At 38.2% G+C, this 16,305-nt stretch overlaps 1 protein-coding gene across 1 annotated transcript; it reads right to left on the reverse strand.

Annotated features, from left to right (window-relative positions):
* Nucleotides 1–329: 329 nt before the first annotated feature.
* LOC140925188 (transmembrane protein 87A-like) lies at nucleotides 330–16,270 on the reverse strand. The gene is made up of 23 exons (XM_073375154.1): nucleotides 16,124–16,270; nucleotides 15,896–15,956; nucleotides 15,504–15,589; nucleotides 14,190–14,291; nucleotides 13,131–13,181; nucleotides 12,174–12,476; nucleotides 11,544–11,639; nucleotides 10,725–10,836; nucleotides 10,278–10,339; nucleotides 9,802–9,894; nucleotides 7,186–7,213; nucleotides 6,832–6,894; nucleotides 6,269–6,368; nucleotides 6,047–6,140; nucleotides 5,313–5,499; nucleotides 4,907–4,971; nucleotides 4,541–4,644; nucleotides 4,325–4,401; nucleotides 3,741–3,817; nucleotides 3,589–3,641; nucleotides 3,243–3,273; nucleotides 3,036–3,104; nucleotides 330–2,168 (listed from the first exon to the last, which is right to left on the reverse strand). Exons 1-22 carry the CDS (start codon nucleotides 16,259–16,261, stop codon nucleotides 3,063–3,065), a joined length of 2,025 nt encoding a protein of 674 aa, XP_073231255.1. The 5' UTR covers nucleotides 16,262–16,270; the 3' UTR covers nucleotides 330–2,168; nucleotides 3,036–3,062.
* Nucleotides 16,271–16,305: the final 35 nt, after the last annotated feature.

Consider the following 16,305-nt stretch of genomic DNA (forward strand, 5'->3'; position numbering starts at 1 on the left):
CCCTACATAGCCGTACATAGCTCTACATCGCCCTACATAGCCATACACATCTCTCTCGCTTACAAGAAACGTCCAACCAATACATAACCGTTACGCCACGCACCTACCCCACCCTGGTACCACGGGCTCATTGGTGGGGAAAAAAGGCAAGCGAGGGACTAGGAAATCCCTGGTGGAGAAAAATGGTGATTGATGGGGCGAAGACAATCGGGTGGCAAGGGTCACTTGGTTCCGTCGCCTCTTCTTCGCGCTTTCCCCGTTATTCGCCATTTTTCCTCCCTAAGGAGCTGGTCTCAGGCTAAAGAGCAACACGCTCTGATAAAACAGACTTTTGCCATTTAAACAATATTTATTTTCAATTTCTGAGCCCACAAATAACGTTACAACGAAGTATAAATATTACATTGTTAATTTGGAGAACACTGTTCAAGCTTGCTCAACGTCAAGGAATCTAAAGAACCGAGTTCCAGATTACCAGAAGGTTTCATGAAACTGGTTATTTTTGACAAATTAGTTCAAAAATCCATTTTGTTATTACTTGTTAACCCTCTAACTCCCAGAATCAATAAAAAGGGCAATGTTGTATTCTGAACATAATTTTGTTTTGGCAAAAGTTACTATTCAAATCAAAGTGGTTTCAACTCTGTGGATGAAGTCCTGCAGTGTAGCCTGTACACACACGTTGCTTTATTTTTCTTTTCGTTCTTTTGGAAAACATCGGCGAGCGAAGCGAGCACGTGGACCCCCTTGCGCTGGCGGTCAATATTTTCTTATTTCTATTTTATCACCCGCGCTCGACGAATTTTGAAGAGAAAATGGAGGATCTGTGAACAGGCTACCTGCAGTGTGACGTGTCATATTAAAGCTACTGAGCAGTACTTTCCTGTGGTACTGTTTATTAGATTTTGGTTACTCTTGGGAAAGAAACTATACTCATAAAATAGCAAAACTCAACCTACTATGTTGCTAACAAACAGCTACTTAAGCTATTTACAAATAGCGTTTTTGTAGAAATTACTACACTTGCAGCTCTTCGGAACCTCTAATTTAATGAGACCCCTGTATGTCGAACTTCTTTTGTGTTCGGGCTTTTCCCAATAAATCCCGACAGCTGCAAGGTAGCCCCAGAAAAGAGAGAAAATTTCCAACTCACTTTTTACTGACCTGATTATTGTCACTGTATGTGCAAAGCGCGTTTTGTTTTTTAATATAAATAATTTTAATTTACTTTGAATAAAATTAGGTAGGAAAGTAGCTGTTTAAGTTACTTGTCATTATCGCCAGCGGCGGATCCAGGGGGAGGGTGCAGGGGGTGCGCACCCCCCCCCCCCCCCTGGGATGACCTGCGGCCGCTTTCTAATTAACACTGTGCAGTCGCTTGACAGACATACAAAATCTGCTCTATCGTTTGATATGTATTCTCAGCAGTTCACATTATGTTATTTCCTAGTCAAAAGCCCTCTTCTTCGTATTCGCTTTTAAAATTTTTCACGTCATCGGTCAGTTAGTGGTGCACCCCCTCCTAAGAAAAATCCTGGATCCGCCCCTGATCACCTTGCCACATTTACGATGCGAGAAAACAATGGTAAGAAGCAGCGCATTTTATGAAAGAAATCAATTTAAAACGTGGAAGCAAAATAACAGCGATACTTTACATAGCTGTTTATAACATATATTTTGCATTTTTTCTAGATAACTCCTGAATTTCTTTTAAGATTTGTATAAAGGAAAACATTATTTTAATATTGCAAGTCGTCGTGCCCATGAAGTTGTGAGCTAGTATTTAAACTACGAACTAATGCGAGTTGAATTATGTGGTTTACCGACATACAGAAACAAGAGCAAGATATAATACTTCTTTTTGCCACAGTTATATTTCCTTTGCCTTCTCTTCCTTTCTTTTCGAACCCTTTAATACTGGTTTGATAGATATTGAAAATGTAAAAGAAATAGCTCGGTTTTTAATACTTTCTGAAAAGCCTCCTTTCATTACAAGCTTTCACACTTAAGGGGGCCAAATGTAGGGTTCAGTGGAGTAACGATAAAAGCAGTGTTTGCTACCATAACTACGAAAACAAATGTACGTGTCCGCAACAGGACAGCGCGTAATATGAGTTAACATAAAGCCACGCATCAGTAGTCAATAAAACGGCAATTTGCTTGTTAACCTGAAAATAAACAGACAGTCATTACCACCAAATTTGAAGGCTGAACAAAGACGATGTCTTTCCAGACTTCGTTGCATATTGAAGGTCACTCAACATGCCACTTTGGACACGAGAAGTAAACTAGAGCCGAAATGTGACGGCGACAGCAGTGAGAACGTCAAACAAACAATAGGTTTAATTAGCAAAACAACAACTTTGCACGTGCAGCACACTTTTTTGTACATTTCTTTGCGTCACTGCGACTACGGCGTGAAAATCCCTAATTTCACGTTTTATGGAGGACGTAAACAAGCGACAACGAATTTTTCTTTCTCTTTCAAAATTTGAGTGTGGTCCCCAAGAAATCAACTCCAGGGAAATTCGCCTTCATTTGACATTTTCAGCAATCTGGAATAAGCGCGGCAAAGTTTGAAAAAACGCGAATTCATTTTAAAAGTGACGTTTTCGCTGCCGTACTCCCTATTGGCCAGTTTTTTTACCTATCCTAAAACAGTCCCAGAGGTCTTTGCAAAAGTTAACTCGGCTGAGTTTTCTTCTCCCGGCGTTTCTAAAGTGGCCAACTAAAGGTAAGTTTTCTTGGAATTCAATCCTTAAAGAACATTCCCAGGTTGAGAAAACGAAACAAAAATTTGCTGTTATATTTTAACGTCCTTTATAAGTTGTTGTATTGGAGAATTCAAAAGTCAGCCGTCGAGGGAACGGAAGAGAAATGTGTCGATGAAAACGTGTGATGCACGTGCAAAATTGTTGTTTTGTTCATAAAACCTATTGCGTTTTAGACGTTCTCGTTGCTGTCGCTTTCTACGTTGCTAAGCTCCCTACTCAAAAGCATGATTACCTAAACACGAAAAAGAATACCAAACATACCATTTGTATCTATGTTAAATCTCCCTCTCATTCCATTTTCGACATCTCAAACTTTGTAGTCATAAGTTCCTAGGAGGAAAATGAATGCATATAATACAGTTCAATGGTTTACACTTACCAAAAGTAAAAATCTTGCAAAACTCGCTTTCAAATTGACCAGTTGTAGGCAAAAATAAAAAGAACGGGTTGGTGAGTATACTATCTTACCTCGTCAGAGTCCAGAACACTTGGTAAAACCCTGAGTGGAAAAAAAAAAGAAGAGCTTTTAGTAACCACAGAACACCCACTTGGCCACAGCTTAACCAAGCACTTACCCTCTTAACAGAGGTTTCTATTCTTGCATGGCTTTTAGCGTTTCCAAAGTCGTTCGCATCGCTTGTCAGTCGTGTAGTTGGTTTCGACTGACATGCGACGCGAACGACTTCGTAAACGCTAGAAGCCATGCAAGAGAAAAACCTCTGCTCCCAAGGTACCACGTACAAGAACTTGGTCCGCTGTACTAGAGGATTATCAATCCTAACTAACAATTCTCCTTAAAAACAGAATTACTTACGCATCGGCAGCAGAGCTAGGAATGTTCTCTTCAACCCATTTCAGGTCATCTTCCTTCGGAACAATAAAAACAAAAATTACTCCCTTTCGCATTGGCTTTGTGCCACAGAAAAAAATTAATGACGCACTGTAGAGTTGACACGATTAACTTACTGGTTTGTTCTTTCTTTTGGATTCTCCATTAATGAATACTTCTGGAACGTTCTTAACGTTTCTCATCTTCATGCCATCTGCAAAAGACAAGGAAACAGCCGAACCGAAACGCAAGTTACAGAAAGTTTTGAGAAAACGTAAATCGACAAATAGAGTGGTTTTCGTTTGAGTGTCGTAAACCAAAACCAAAGTAATTACTCTGGCCAATCACATAGGACACAGACAATACATTGAACCAATCAAAACTCGAAGTAATTACATGTGGCTGACGCAAAGCGCGGGAAAATGCATGCGAGCGCGTCACAATTGGCTTTGGTTTTACTTCTGATTGGATGAAAAGGTGGCGCGAATCTTTTAAGCCAATCGCATCGTGTAGAAAGTGCAAAACCAATTACTTTTCGACACTCAAATGAAAACCGCTCTATAATGACTTCACTTTTGCTAGGGCCTTAAGACGCAGTCAGATCAGCCCTTTCCTTTCTAGACAGACCAAGTTATGGCGGAAAGAAAATTTGGAATTGTTGTGAATTTTTTAAAATTGACTACAATCAGAGTTGAAAGTTTTAAAGAATGGTAAAACTCACCAAATGCATCTGACAAAGTCATGTTATCATCATCCTCGTCATCATCACCAAAGTCAACGATAGGAGTAAAGGCGTATCTGTAAAAACATGGATAATGCTTACATACAATTTATAGCATGCATTGCCTTCTCTGAGCATTTCTGGCCAAAAAACAAACAAAAACAGATTACGTACATGTAAACAAAGATTCTCTTAAAACAAACGGCTGTCGTATACCTCTGGTTATTTGCTGTAGGTCGCCACAAAACCATGATCACTAACAAAACAATTGAAAACAAGAAATGCCAGAAAGCTTCATCCAACCATAGCTCGGACCAGTCCTGGAAAAAAAAGGAAAGAAAAGTAAAAATTGATTCCAGTGAATGGAACTGTAGTTAAATCTTATCATTTACTTTTGCTTGCTTAACACCAATTTCCTCTTAACAATATTCATACATAATCAAGAGAAAACGTAAAGAGAGTTAAGAAAATGACCATCAAAAGGGAAATGCTTTCAAATTCTCTCAATTATTCTTTAAGGAATTGAGATTAGTCTGGAGATTTGGTACCGTATGTAGGGCTTAAAGAGTTTAAGAAACTTACTGTGATACAACCATCCTTGGCAAATCTGTGAGTCTTGATGGACCAGATCATATAAGCCACAGATGCTACAAAATAAGATGTACATCAAATTTTACTAACAAGCTGACAGCTTGTGGTCAGAATTGAAAAACAAATCAAGTTATAAACTCTTGTCAACAAGCTTGATGTGTGCCAAATATAAACCCAATAAATTGTTTAGTTCAGAGCAAATCTTGCAGCTTGGTACCATGTACATGGTGTTCAGATTGTGGATATTGGTGAGTTTACTGTGTTAATTGCTGGAACCTCTAGCAAGGATGAAGGAGCTAAATGTGACCCTCCTCTCCCCCCCCCCCCCCAAGCAGGGGTCTCTTTGTGCCTGTTGGAGGGAGGGGTGGGGGGAAGTGTGTTCCTTTCCCAAGCTTACCGAGAACAGCAAAAATGAGAGTGTTAGTGAAATGTCGGTACAGGGAAAGTTTGACCAGGTTGCGTCGGATCCGAAGAGTTCTTGTGGTCTGTACCAGCGACATGAAAATCCACCAACAGATGGAAGCATCAAGAACAGCCAATGGGATGCTGGCGATGAGCTGTTGTCTGCCAGGGTCTGACTTGGGCTGGAAAGGGAATATCATCATCAATATTCTCCTTACAATTCTCTGTATAAATTATTTCTTATGGTAGAAAGAAATTGCCAAAAAATGAAGACTTTAAATCTTTGGTGTTTATGTCACTATTGTCTTATTCTCTCAACCTCCAAGCAACTAAAAAGAGAAACTGCAAGCCTGTGGCTATAGGTAAGAAAAATGTAAAATAGCAAGGACAAATAGACTTCACGCCTCTATAAAAGTTTGAGAGTATCTTAGTGCATGAAAAAAAGCAAGTTATATTTGGGTGGCAATGTATTTAGCACAAAAGTGTGGAGACACTATTTTTACATCTCCCACCGTAAACAATTACTGTAAATGGGATGGCCATTTTTCATATGAACCAAAGGAAGGTCTAGCCATTTGCAGGGCAAAGGCTGTACCTTCATTTCTCAGTTGTTTTAAGACCCTGAGTATTGGCCCAGTCCTGGCAATTTAACCCATGACCTCCCTCTCTACAATATTGAGTGTTAACCTGACTAATCTAATCCTGAAGGAGATTTTAGTCTGTACTTACATGAAGAGATCTAAAGCAACCCTCTACTGCGGCAAGAATAAAGTACAAACCACCCACACCCAAAACCCGGTGGAGAGCTGTGCCAAGTCTGGGTCTGCAAAAAATAGGAAAAGTGAACATGAAATTAAAGGCTAATCCATGTTTCAATCTATCCATACGTATGTCTATTAATTTTGTTATAATGACAGCTTAATGAAAACGTGGTGGAGTTATGATGCTTACTTCACAATGCCAAAGCCCATACTGACAATAATCACCAAGATACGGGCCAGTGTCCTTTTCACACAGGATACAAGCTCAGCAAAGATGGTTAAAGCCGGATCTGCCAATTAAACAGGTAAATGGTTATACAATAAAATGTGAGAAAACTATGTTTACTCTTTCACTCACAGATTCATTATACAGGTATCATCCTGGTGTACAGGCATAGGAGTGGCATTTGGACACTTTCTTTGTCCCCTTTCTAGAGATTTTAACCTCAAAGTTCGCCCTAAACTGTGATCTCATTATTCCCAGAATGGGATATTTTATCAACTTGAACTATTTTCTAGTCCCAAGGGTTAAGAATTTGACCAAAAAATTGCAAAAAAAAGAAAGAAAAGAAAAATCAAATGCTACAACTATGCCTGTATCCCCTCCCCGCTCCATCCAAACATTGATACCTACATTAATGGTGACATATTATGCATTCAACCTCTGAGCCTTGAGACAGAAAGTTGCACAGTGTGTGGTGGAAATAAAAAATTTCAAAGTCTCAAAGAAGACAAGACAGTTCTATGACGTACTTGTTTCACCAGTTATGTTAATGTTGTTGTACTCAGAGAAGAACACAGCTTTCTCCAGCATACCTAAAAGAGAGGTATTGTTAGAAAAACCACATAGATGGCTATTCCAGATACAGCTGGAACCCTAATCTCTTGAACTTCAAGTCTCCAAAATCTCATTGTGTGTTGATGTTGGCTAAATTTTTCCCATACCTAAGCCTTAAATGAAATTCCTGGCTGTTACGGTATTCAAATTGTATATTATTGTACAAAATGTCTTTTCAATAATGCACAAAAAAAACTTTCACAATGTGATGCATGAATTAGAAACAACAATAAAACAGCTTTAAAGTACTTTATAAGATAATAACCTACCCAATGCAATGACACCTCCAATCCAAAACTGAAATTTTCAATAATATGTAGAGTCACCATTAATCTCAGTAATAACATTGTCATGTGCTTGGAAGGTTAATTTTACAAACACAAGGGTTTTCCATGGCATTCATATTTCATTCTGGCTGGACTTTGGTTGGGAAAATTGACCTTTCTTTCAAATACCGTAAAATTCCGAAAATAAGCCCCGGGGCTTATATTTTTCAAAGGCCCTTTTTGAGGGGCTTATTTTTGGAAGGGCTTATATTCGGAGGGGCTTATCTACGGAGGGAAATTTGTGTTTCAAAATTGATTGGGCTAGCCTTATAGTTGGAAGTAAATTTACCATTTTTGCTTTGTTTTACTTTGTATCTGAGGGCAATTTTCCAAGTACAAGCCCCCAGGGGGGCTTATATTTGGAGGGGCGATTTAATGGACGGTTTTTTGCGTTACCGGTTTGGGGGGCTTATATTTGGAGGGGCCTATACATGGAAGGGCTTATTTTCGGAATTTTACGGTATGCTAGTCATAATAATTATTTCCCTGGAATAACTATACCAGGGAATATCTCTGGTCATTTACAATATCGGCCTGACCTCCTAGAAGACCCGGGGTTTAAAACAATGGTTGGTCAAAGAATAACATCTGGCCAAGATGACTATTTGTCTACGCAAACTTTTGCGTGCCGGTCATTTTGACCGGACGCTTAAATAGGCAACCAGTTAAAAAAAATACATTTTCACACTATTAATTTTCAAAAGGACAAGCAACTTTTTTCACTTTATGTTTTTGCTTGTTAATCTAGTATGGTCAAGTTATTATCGTGTCATTTTTAACATTTTGACTGGTCAGATAAGAGATGTGACTCAGTCTTCTCCTTATCAGGCGGTAACCGGTAAAATTTACCGCCTGAAGCAACACTTCTTACCGCCTGAAATATGCAAGTTGTGATCCGATCCGATCCTCACAAGAAAATGAATGAATATATGGAAAAGTATAGCTACCTAAGTACAAAACGTACAGCCAAAAAATAATGCACGTGCAGGAACGTCTTTTTGCGTCCGCAAGCTGGCAACTTCGTGCGGCTTTTTGCAGGGCGCTTGCGCTTGAATCCAGCAAGACGCAAGAACTTTTTTTGCGGTTATAAATTTAACCAGAAGAATTTCTTAAAATTATCTTGTGCAAAGGTAATCTTTTAAGCGAGGAAATGTGTACAATTTTGACAAAAAAAGCAGCGCTTCAAAAAATAAGGAACGATCGTAGTATGTTTCGCAAAAGAGCCGTGTAATTTGAGACCGCACATGCAACTGTGTCAACTTAAAGCGCTCTCGGAAAAAAAAACATGCTAAAGTAAAGTAAGGAATATTAACACTAAAGGCTCTTTCAAATTAGCGCAATAAAGTAATAATAATTCCCATGTTTTCTTGTGGGCAGAAATTCAACGCCTTTGGTTTGTTTTGCCGAGACTATGGTATTGTACTATGAAATGATCCAAATAATCGAAATGTTCGAAACTACAGATCTTTTTGTTAAACAAATGCCTCACATGCTTTATCTAACTCTGGAAAAGCTGAACAATTGAAGTGTTCACTTTGCAGAAAAAGCAGAGAAAGCTGTTCGCTTTCCCAGGCAACTTTTTACGTGTGTCCTTTCATGATTACCTTTTGCTGCCACAGAGTGAATAAGTATCAACGCTACAAAACGGTATTGTAACAAAAAGGCGACAAACACTACAAACTTCTTTCAGGTTAACACTTATAAAGAACTTCATGTGCCTTCTCGAGGCTTGCGGTAATTTTCTAGTGTCTTGCGGTGAAGATTTTTGACTTCTTTTGTTTCAAAGTTCTTGCGGGTAAAACACAAAGGGTCCGCAAAAATACGGCACTTTCACTTCTTGCGGTGGTTTGCATGTTCTTGCGGCGCAGCAACTTCTTACGCCACTTTTTGCACGTGCATAATTTTGGTTCTGTACTAGTACTGTATATGCAGCTTTCCTTTTTAGGGACATGCATTTTGGAAAGAGGACATTAAAGACATAGTAAAATCATTGGAATCAAACGTTTTCATTTGTTGTCTAAAGATAAAGACAGCAGATTTGCGTAAAATAGGTCTTAAAATATGGGAATAAAAAATTTCCCAGTGAGGGCGGGTCCATGTCCCTCACTCCACTGCCCCCCCTCCCCCCCTCTTAGAAAAGTATATATTTTTTGCCTTACCATCCATAAATGGTCCCTTACCTGCTGAGCTAAAATTTAGGGAGAACACTGGTGACTGAACTAAAACTTCCTTGGCTGGTCAACATGACTAGCAACAGTTCCAAATTCATTTTTAGCTCTGAAACCTCTTTTCAGTGAAAAGGATGATGACATTAAAAGTGAGAAAATGGCAGAGCTAACATAAAAGTTTTTCAAAAAAAAAACAAACAAAGAAAACAAAAACAGAAACAAACATAACCATAAAAAGCACTGAAAAAGACGTTTCATTTGAATGGTCACAGCACATGATTTTGTTCTCAGACTTAAAAATTGCTCAGCACTACAGTGTAAATCATGTGTAGCAGGAGTAGAAACAGCTTAATTGGTCCTTAGGAAACATTCAATAAGAGCATTTTATTACCTGTATCCTCAGCAAATCCCTCCACTGGCATGCAGACACAATAAGCCACACCACACCGTAGAAAACATAAAGCAGCGACATGACACCATAAAACTAGAAAAACAATACACCAAAACAATAGTTATTCATCTGTGTTCATGACGGCCTCCATTTAATTTCCAGCTGTTACATCCATATTTCAGTGACTTATATCCTTAAGTCTACACTGGACAATAACAAACCAGCAAATTACCCACAGGGCTGTCATTAAGTTTGGACCCTTAACTTCTCACAAAATTATATAGTGGAATCTTAAGCTTTCCACTTTTATCAACTCTAACATCAAGTGAGCTCAGCCACAACAAGTGTTATGCGTTACAACCCTCAATGGCAGCTCTGACACAATATGATTGAATTGTTGTATCTCTCACCAATGAGAAACGAACAAAATGAAATATTTGAATACATAACTTAAAATAAAACTACAGCATCATTACCGGATAAAGAGGCCAATCAGAAGCTGAGAGGTATCCATGCCTTCCTTTCATCTCGACATGTACTGCATGGGGAAAAAAAATAAATACATGTATCAGGTGTTTAATATAATAAATCTGGCAAGAAAAAACGAGTCCATTATTTTGCACAAAGTACTCATCAAGGATGCCATCTCTGTTGGATTTCCTTGATTGTATCAGTGACAGTATTGCCTTGCCACATGCAGTGTGGGCCAGCCATTTTTTTGCTACAGAGTCAGTACGAGGTCCAACTTTCTTGATTCCTTGCTTTAATTGGGGACTGAACCTGTAATGACTCACTTTAATAGCCTGTGCAACATGCCTTGATTCTGTTTACAGTGAGCAGCATTATAATGTTAAGATGTGAGGTTTGGCCTCACATCTTTACTTCATGTAATGTGGACCATTGATGGAGTTTTTGTTACTTACAACTCAGTTTAAAATCTTCTTTGTTTGGATTTTCATCTTTATCCAATGTATAGGCATTCACTATGAGCAGATAAACACCATCATGTTTGGTGACACAAATGCGATTTTCTACCTGTTAGGAAAGAAATCAAGAGTAATAAAGATACAGGGGGAAAAAAATCATCTCTTCTTTATTTTCTGTAAGCCAGTGCTTAACAGGTATAAGAAAGTCTAGGTTTGAAAGCAATTTTAAAAAATAAAATTGTGAAGTAATTTTTTTTTTGAATTTTATACTAGTGTAGAAAGATTTCTGTTAATTAAATGCCTCCTGCCAGGTTGAAACTTACTTTTGAACCCCATGGTTTTCTTCAAACCACTCAGGCACAGTTTTTTCTTTGACAATTTTCCTAGGATATGTGGTTAGCAGTACAAGATGTAGCCATTACTAAGGGCCATGATGGAGGACTTTGCCCATAGGCAAAAATACAGAAGGAAAATGTCTGTTTTCCCCTTGTCATTTCTATTCTTAGCCCTGTTTCTTGATCAAGTCCTGATGGGTTTTCAGGCCCAGAAAGCTGTGCAAAGTTTGCCATGTGTACATTCAAGAAATATAATAAATTTGAAAATGATACAATGAAACTACCAGTTAACGAAACAAAATTGACTGTTTTGTGAGCTAAGAACCATGATACTATTCAACAGGTTTTGATTTGAATATTTGATTTTGGGCGCAGTAAGTTACCAGAACTTTCGAGAGACAAACCCTAGGAGACAAAATCCCTGGCCCACTGCCTCTACAATCAGCCCTGACTTCATCCAAAACAATCTTGATTCTTTTACCTTTTTATCATCACTAGATTTTTTCCCTGCCTCTCCCTTTTTTGATGCCTTTGTTGTAGACATTGTGCCTTCTTTTTGAGTTGTTTTTTCACGTTCCTGTTTCATCAAAAGAACCATTCACTGATCATTAATCTCATACATTATATGACCAAGGACAACAACAAAAAATAGCACAACAAACTTAGGTAAAACCCCAAACATAATGTTTGAGCAGTTAAAATAGATTGATGGGGAAGGATGACTGTTTGGAGAGTGATGTCAGAGCCAAGTGATATAAATCAAGAAGTACCTTAAACTGGAACAGTGGTAGATTCCAGTTACCATCTGTTTGGGGAAATCTCTTTATTATGAAATATAAGTGCCTGGGTCCAATGACCAACACTTAAGTTAGGTCTAGCTTTCAACCCACACCATGTCAGTCATGATTACGTAGTGATCAGGGCTTAAGTAACCAAAAGCTCTATAATATTTAACTTGTAAATACTTGAAGTGAAGGAACACATTTTTGTTGGCACTTCGATATGCAAATGTCTTGCTCATTCATTGTTAGTTAGTTATGTTTAATTAAGCAGTGACAAGTAAACAGAAATTTGATGCTGGCCACTCTTAAGAGTTAAAGTGTGAATTCACCTCACTCTCTCTTCTTCTTCTTCCTCTTCTTCGCCGACCAACTTTGTTGCCTTCAGAGTCGGTTGTCTCCTGAGTACTTCTAAGTTTTGTAGGTTCGGATGCAGAGACCTTATTACTTGCTGGTGTATCCTTTGCTGTGGCTTCCTTCTCCGTAGATGCTTTACTTGAGACAGTTTTTACAGCCTTGATTGTTGTTGAAGATGCTGTACTTTCTTCTGTTGAATCTTTGTTTTCCTTTGCCTTTTTACTCTCCTTGCTGGCATCCTGATCATTTCCTTCACTGTTATCTTCAGGTCCATCAGTCTAGGATCAAAATTTTAAAATACGGTAACATGTTAATCGAACAATTCATCTTCAAAAAAAACTGAACAACTTGATGTTCAATCATGCAAATAACAGATGTCTTGTTCCCAACGCTTTTCAAGGTAAGTACTTAATGATAAGCCATCATATAGTCTCCCTTTATAACACTTGAGCTCCTTGGTTTACTAAAGATGCTTTGCTTACATGAAGTGCATGTCTTACTTGAGATGCTTTACCTAATTATTGAGGTGCTTTGCTCACTTGAGGAGCTTGTCCTGCTTGAGATACTTAACCTACCTGAGGTGCTTTGCTTACTTGAGGTGCTAGCTTACTTGGTACTTACCTTTTCAAGCAATTTTTCACACCACTGCACAGAGTTCCTGTACAGGTTCAATATGTTTCATAGTCCACTACCAGTGAGTAAGTTTTTCAAAGGAAAATAGTTGAAATACTAGTAGTTTCTTCACTTAATGAAATAATAATACTTCATTGCTCATAAACACGATACACGATACATATTTGAAAAGGTGGACCGTGAGGTTATCCCTATAAAAGGTCCCCTAACTGAACTTTGAAAATGTTAACAAATTATAAAAAACATGCTTAAAAATTGTTCACTTTGTTAACCGCATAATAGTTCCTTACAATACTCACGTCACTTTCACTTCCAGGAAGTATCAGCTCACCCACTGTGTCCGTCACATCCTTAAAAAAAAAAAGAACCATTGTGTATGTAACAATGTTGGTTCATAAGATAATAACTATTATTACTAAAAGGTCATGCATTATTGTGCACCAAAAAAGAGGAAAAGTGCAAAAAAACAGTAGTAACCTTGAGAAAAAATTCTTGCCTTAACCAAATCACCCCACCCTCTCCCCCACCCACCCCCACTCAAAAGGCAAATGGTTGACCTGTTACACCCTGAACCCAGACTTAACGCACTACCTTCACCCCTCTACCCATTACACCTTTCCCCATCCCAGTCCTCTGTTACTTAGGGATGCACCATTAGTACAGTATGGGGGTGGGGGTGGGGAACTTTTGAGTTGCATAAATTTTTTTTCCCATTTAATTTTCCCTTGCGCTAATATATTTTTTTGGTACTTTTCCACCCATAAGTTTCTCTATGGCAACAAGAACAGCAAGAAGGCAATTGGTTTAGATTAGCAAAACAACTACTCTGCACCTGCATCATGCTTTTTTGTTCATTTCTTAGCTGTTGTTGCACGACTGTGTAACAATGTATTTGTACCAAGTACGAAGTACCAGTAAGTATCAATGTATTTGTTGTGCCTCTTTCCTGACTTTCACGTTTTCAATTTATCATAATTACGGTCACCCAACTAGTTTAGCTTTTAAGTTATTTTGGGTGTCCCACTACTATACGTACTGTCTACTTATTTATTTATAATTATTATATTCTTGTAAATTTTTTTTAGTTGTTTACTGTAGTAAAAATAAACTGTTGTTTTTGTTGTTAAAGGACGTGAACACAAGACAACGACTTTCTTTTTCTTTTCCTGAATTTTGATGCAGTCCTTTAATATTCCACTCCGATAAAATTTGCCAACATTTGACGAATTAAACAAGATAGAATAAGCATCGTAAAGTTTGAAGCAGTGCAAATTCACTTTTTAAGTGATGTTTTCATAGCTGTTGCTGTCGTCACTGCTTAAGCTCCCTATTGTCTTTGTTCAAGATGCTTACAGTACCTCTAAATGTATTGAAGGGGTACAAGAAACTATGTTTTCCCCTGTTAGGGAGAGGTTGGCAAAAACATCCCACAGCCTCTTCATACCATCTGCGTCATCATTCTGCAAAGAAAGTTTAAAACCCTTTAAAGTCCCAAGAGTGACCAACATCTATTTTCTCCTTAGCAATATCAATACACAATCAAGAGAAAAGGTTGTGGGAATTAGTAAAATGATCACCTAAGAAAAATGCTCTGATCTTTTAAGAAATTCTCTCAACTAGTTCTTCATGGAAATGTATGGACATCACTCTGGAGAATTTTGACCGCGGCAGGATTAGCTCAGTTGGTAGAGCGCTTGACTGCAGAGCGGGAGGTCGTGGGTTCGATTCCCGGGGCCGGACCAATACTCAGGGTCTTAAAAATAACTGAGAAATGAAGGTACTTCCTTTACCCTGCAGGCGGCTGGACCTTCGCGTGGCTCGGATGACCACGTAAAATGGCCGTCCCGTCTCCATTAGGAGACGTAAAATATAGTGTCCCCAATTAGCACTTTCGTGCTAAATACTTGACACTCAAATAGAGTGCTTTTTTTTTAACGTAGTTATTGGGGCTTCAAGGATTAACATTACAGCAACAGTATTAACATCACCCTGGACATTCCTGCTAAAAAATCATCCTGACAGACGCACAGTTGAACCTCTCCACAACGGACACCTTGGGGCAGAAGAAAGTGGCCACTGTGGAGAGGTGGCTAATGTAGAGAGGTTTAAACAAGAGTTAATGTATGGACTGTTCACCAAAAAAGTGGCCACTGTAGAGAGGTGGCTATTGTAAAGTGTTTGAAACAAGAGTCAATGTATGGACTGTCCGCCAAAAAAGTGGCCATTGTGGAGAGGTAGCCGTTAGTAAAGGTTTGACAGGAAATCCAGATTGTGATGCCTAAATAGTGATAGGATACCCAAGAAACCACAAGAACACCTAATTTGCCTGGGCCTTGCAGCAATTAATAAAAAATATTGCTTTGACTATACATGTACAACAGAGCTAACAATAATTGCTAAAAATATACTACTACGACCAGAATCCTTTTCGTTTTTTCTTTCATATTTAAATTTGGTAATCCCAGAGCGGTTTAAATAACAAAAGCCTTAATTTGCACAAGAAAGCAAAACCCTAAAGGATTCTGGTCATAGTAGTAAAATGACGTCATCAAGCAAACGACCTATTGTACATTCTGTCTGCTCATATAAAACAAATCCACCGGAAAAATTTTTCTTTTTTTTCCCAAGAATTTATTGCCAACACAAGAAAGGAAAACTGGAAATATTCATACATTTACAAAAGAAAACATTTCTGCACACTGTGATATTTCCAGCCTCCAGTTTATCTGTATCAGTCCTGTGTAGTTGCTGCATTGTCCTATAAAAAAGAAAATGACCAAAGGGATGAATCGTTACTCAGAGCTGCCTTTACTTTCCTTAACAAATTTCTTGCATTTAACTTGTGACTTTAATTTCTCGCTCCGTTTGCGACACGAATATAAATAATTTCGAAATAGTTCGGCGTGATTCACGAAGTGGCTTTCGATAATGCTATTATCTGTACCATAGTTTCTAATAAAACCAGTTTTTGCTCCGAACGTCGCCCCTGGCAAAATAAATTAGATAATTTAGAGGCCATAATAAAATTAGACAGACTTTGTTTATGGCTTGTTACATTGCAAACCTTTTATTGTAACGGTGTATCCTTCGTTCATTGTTTTAGAAAACGTTCTATACGTGTGTTTCTAAAAAGAAATGAAAAGGAAGCAAATTCAATGTTAAAAACAAAAATAAAAATATGCATTCAGCAAAATGTAAAACATCAGGTGATCAAGTTTATGTGTTCTGACTTTCATACAAAAAACGCACAACTCAGCAAAATATTTAATGAAAGTAATCTACTATCACTCACTTTATTTAAGTGGAGGTCCCTTATGCCGGATTCCGGAAAGCAAGATACAGAAATCAGAGAAAACATTACGATGAAAACGACAAAACATCCATTTCTTGCCGCCATCTTGAATCGAACGAAGCTTTGAGCAACGCGCATGAGCAATAGAAACTGGTGACGTTAGCAAGATAACGTTTTCATAC

Source organism: Porites lutea, chromosome 14 (genome assembly GCF_958299795.1).
Source record: "Porites lutea chromosome 14, jaPorLute2.1, whole genome shotgun sequence".
Classification (NCBI taxonomy): domain Eukaryota; kingdom Metazoa; phylum Cnidaria; class Anthozoa; order Scleractinia; family Poritidae; genus Porites; species Porites lutea.

Coding starts and splice junctions, on each gene's coding strand:
- LOC140925188 (XM_073375154.1), bottom strand. CDS start 16,261: ATGCGCGTTGCTCAAAGCTTCGTTCGATTCAAGATGGCGGCAAGAAAT. Junction 15,957..16,123: donor GGGACCTCCACTTAAATAAA/GTGAGTGATAGT, acceptor ATTTCTTTTTAG/AAACACACGTATAGAACGTT. Junction 10,340..10,724: donor AGAAGATTTTAAACTGAGTT/GTAAGTAACAAA, acceptor TTCCCCATGCAG/TACATGTCGAGATGAAAGGA.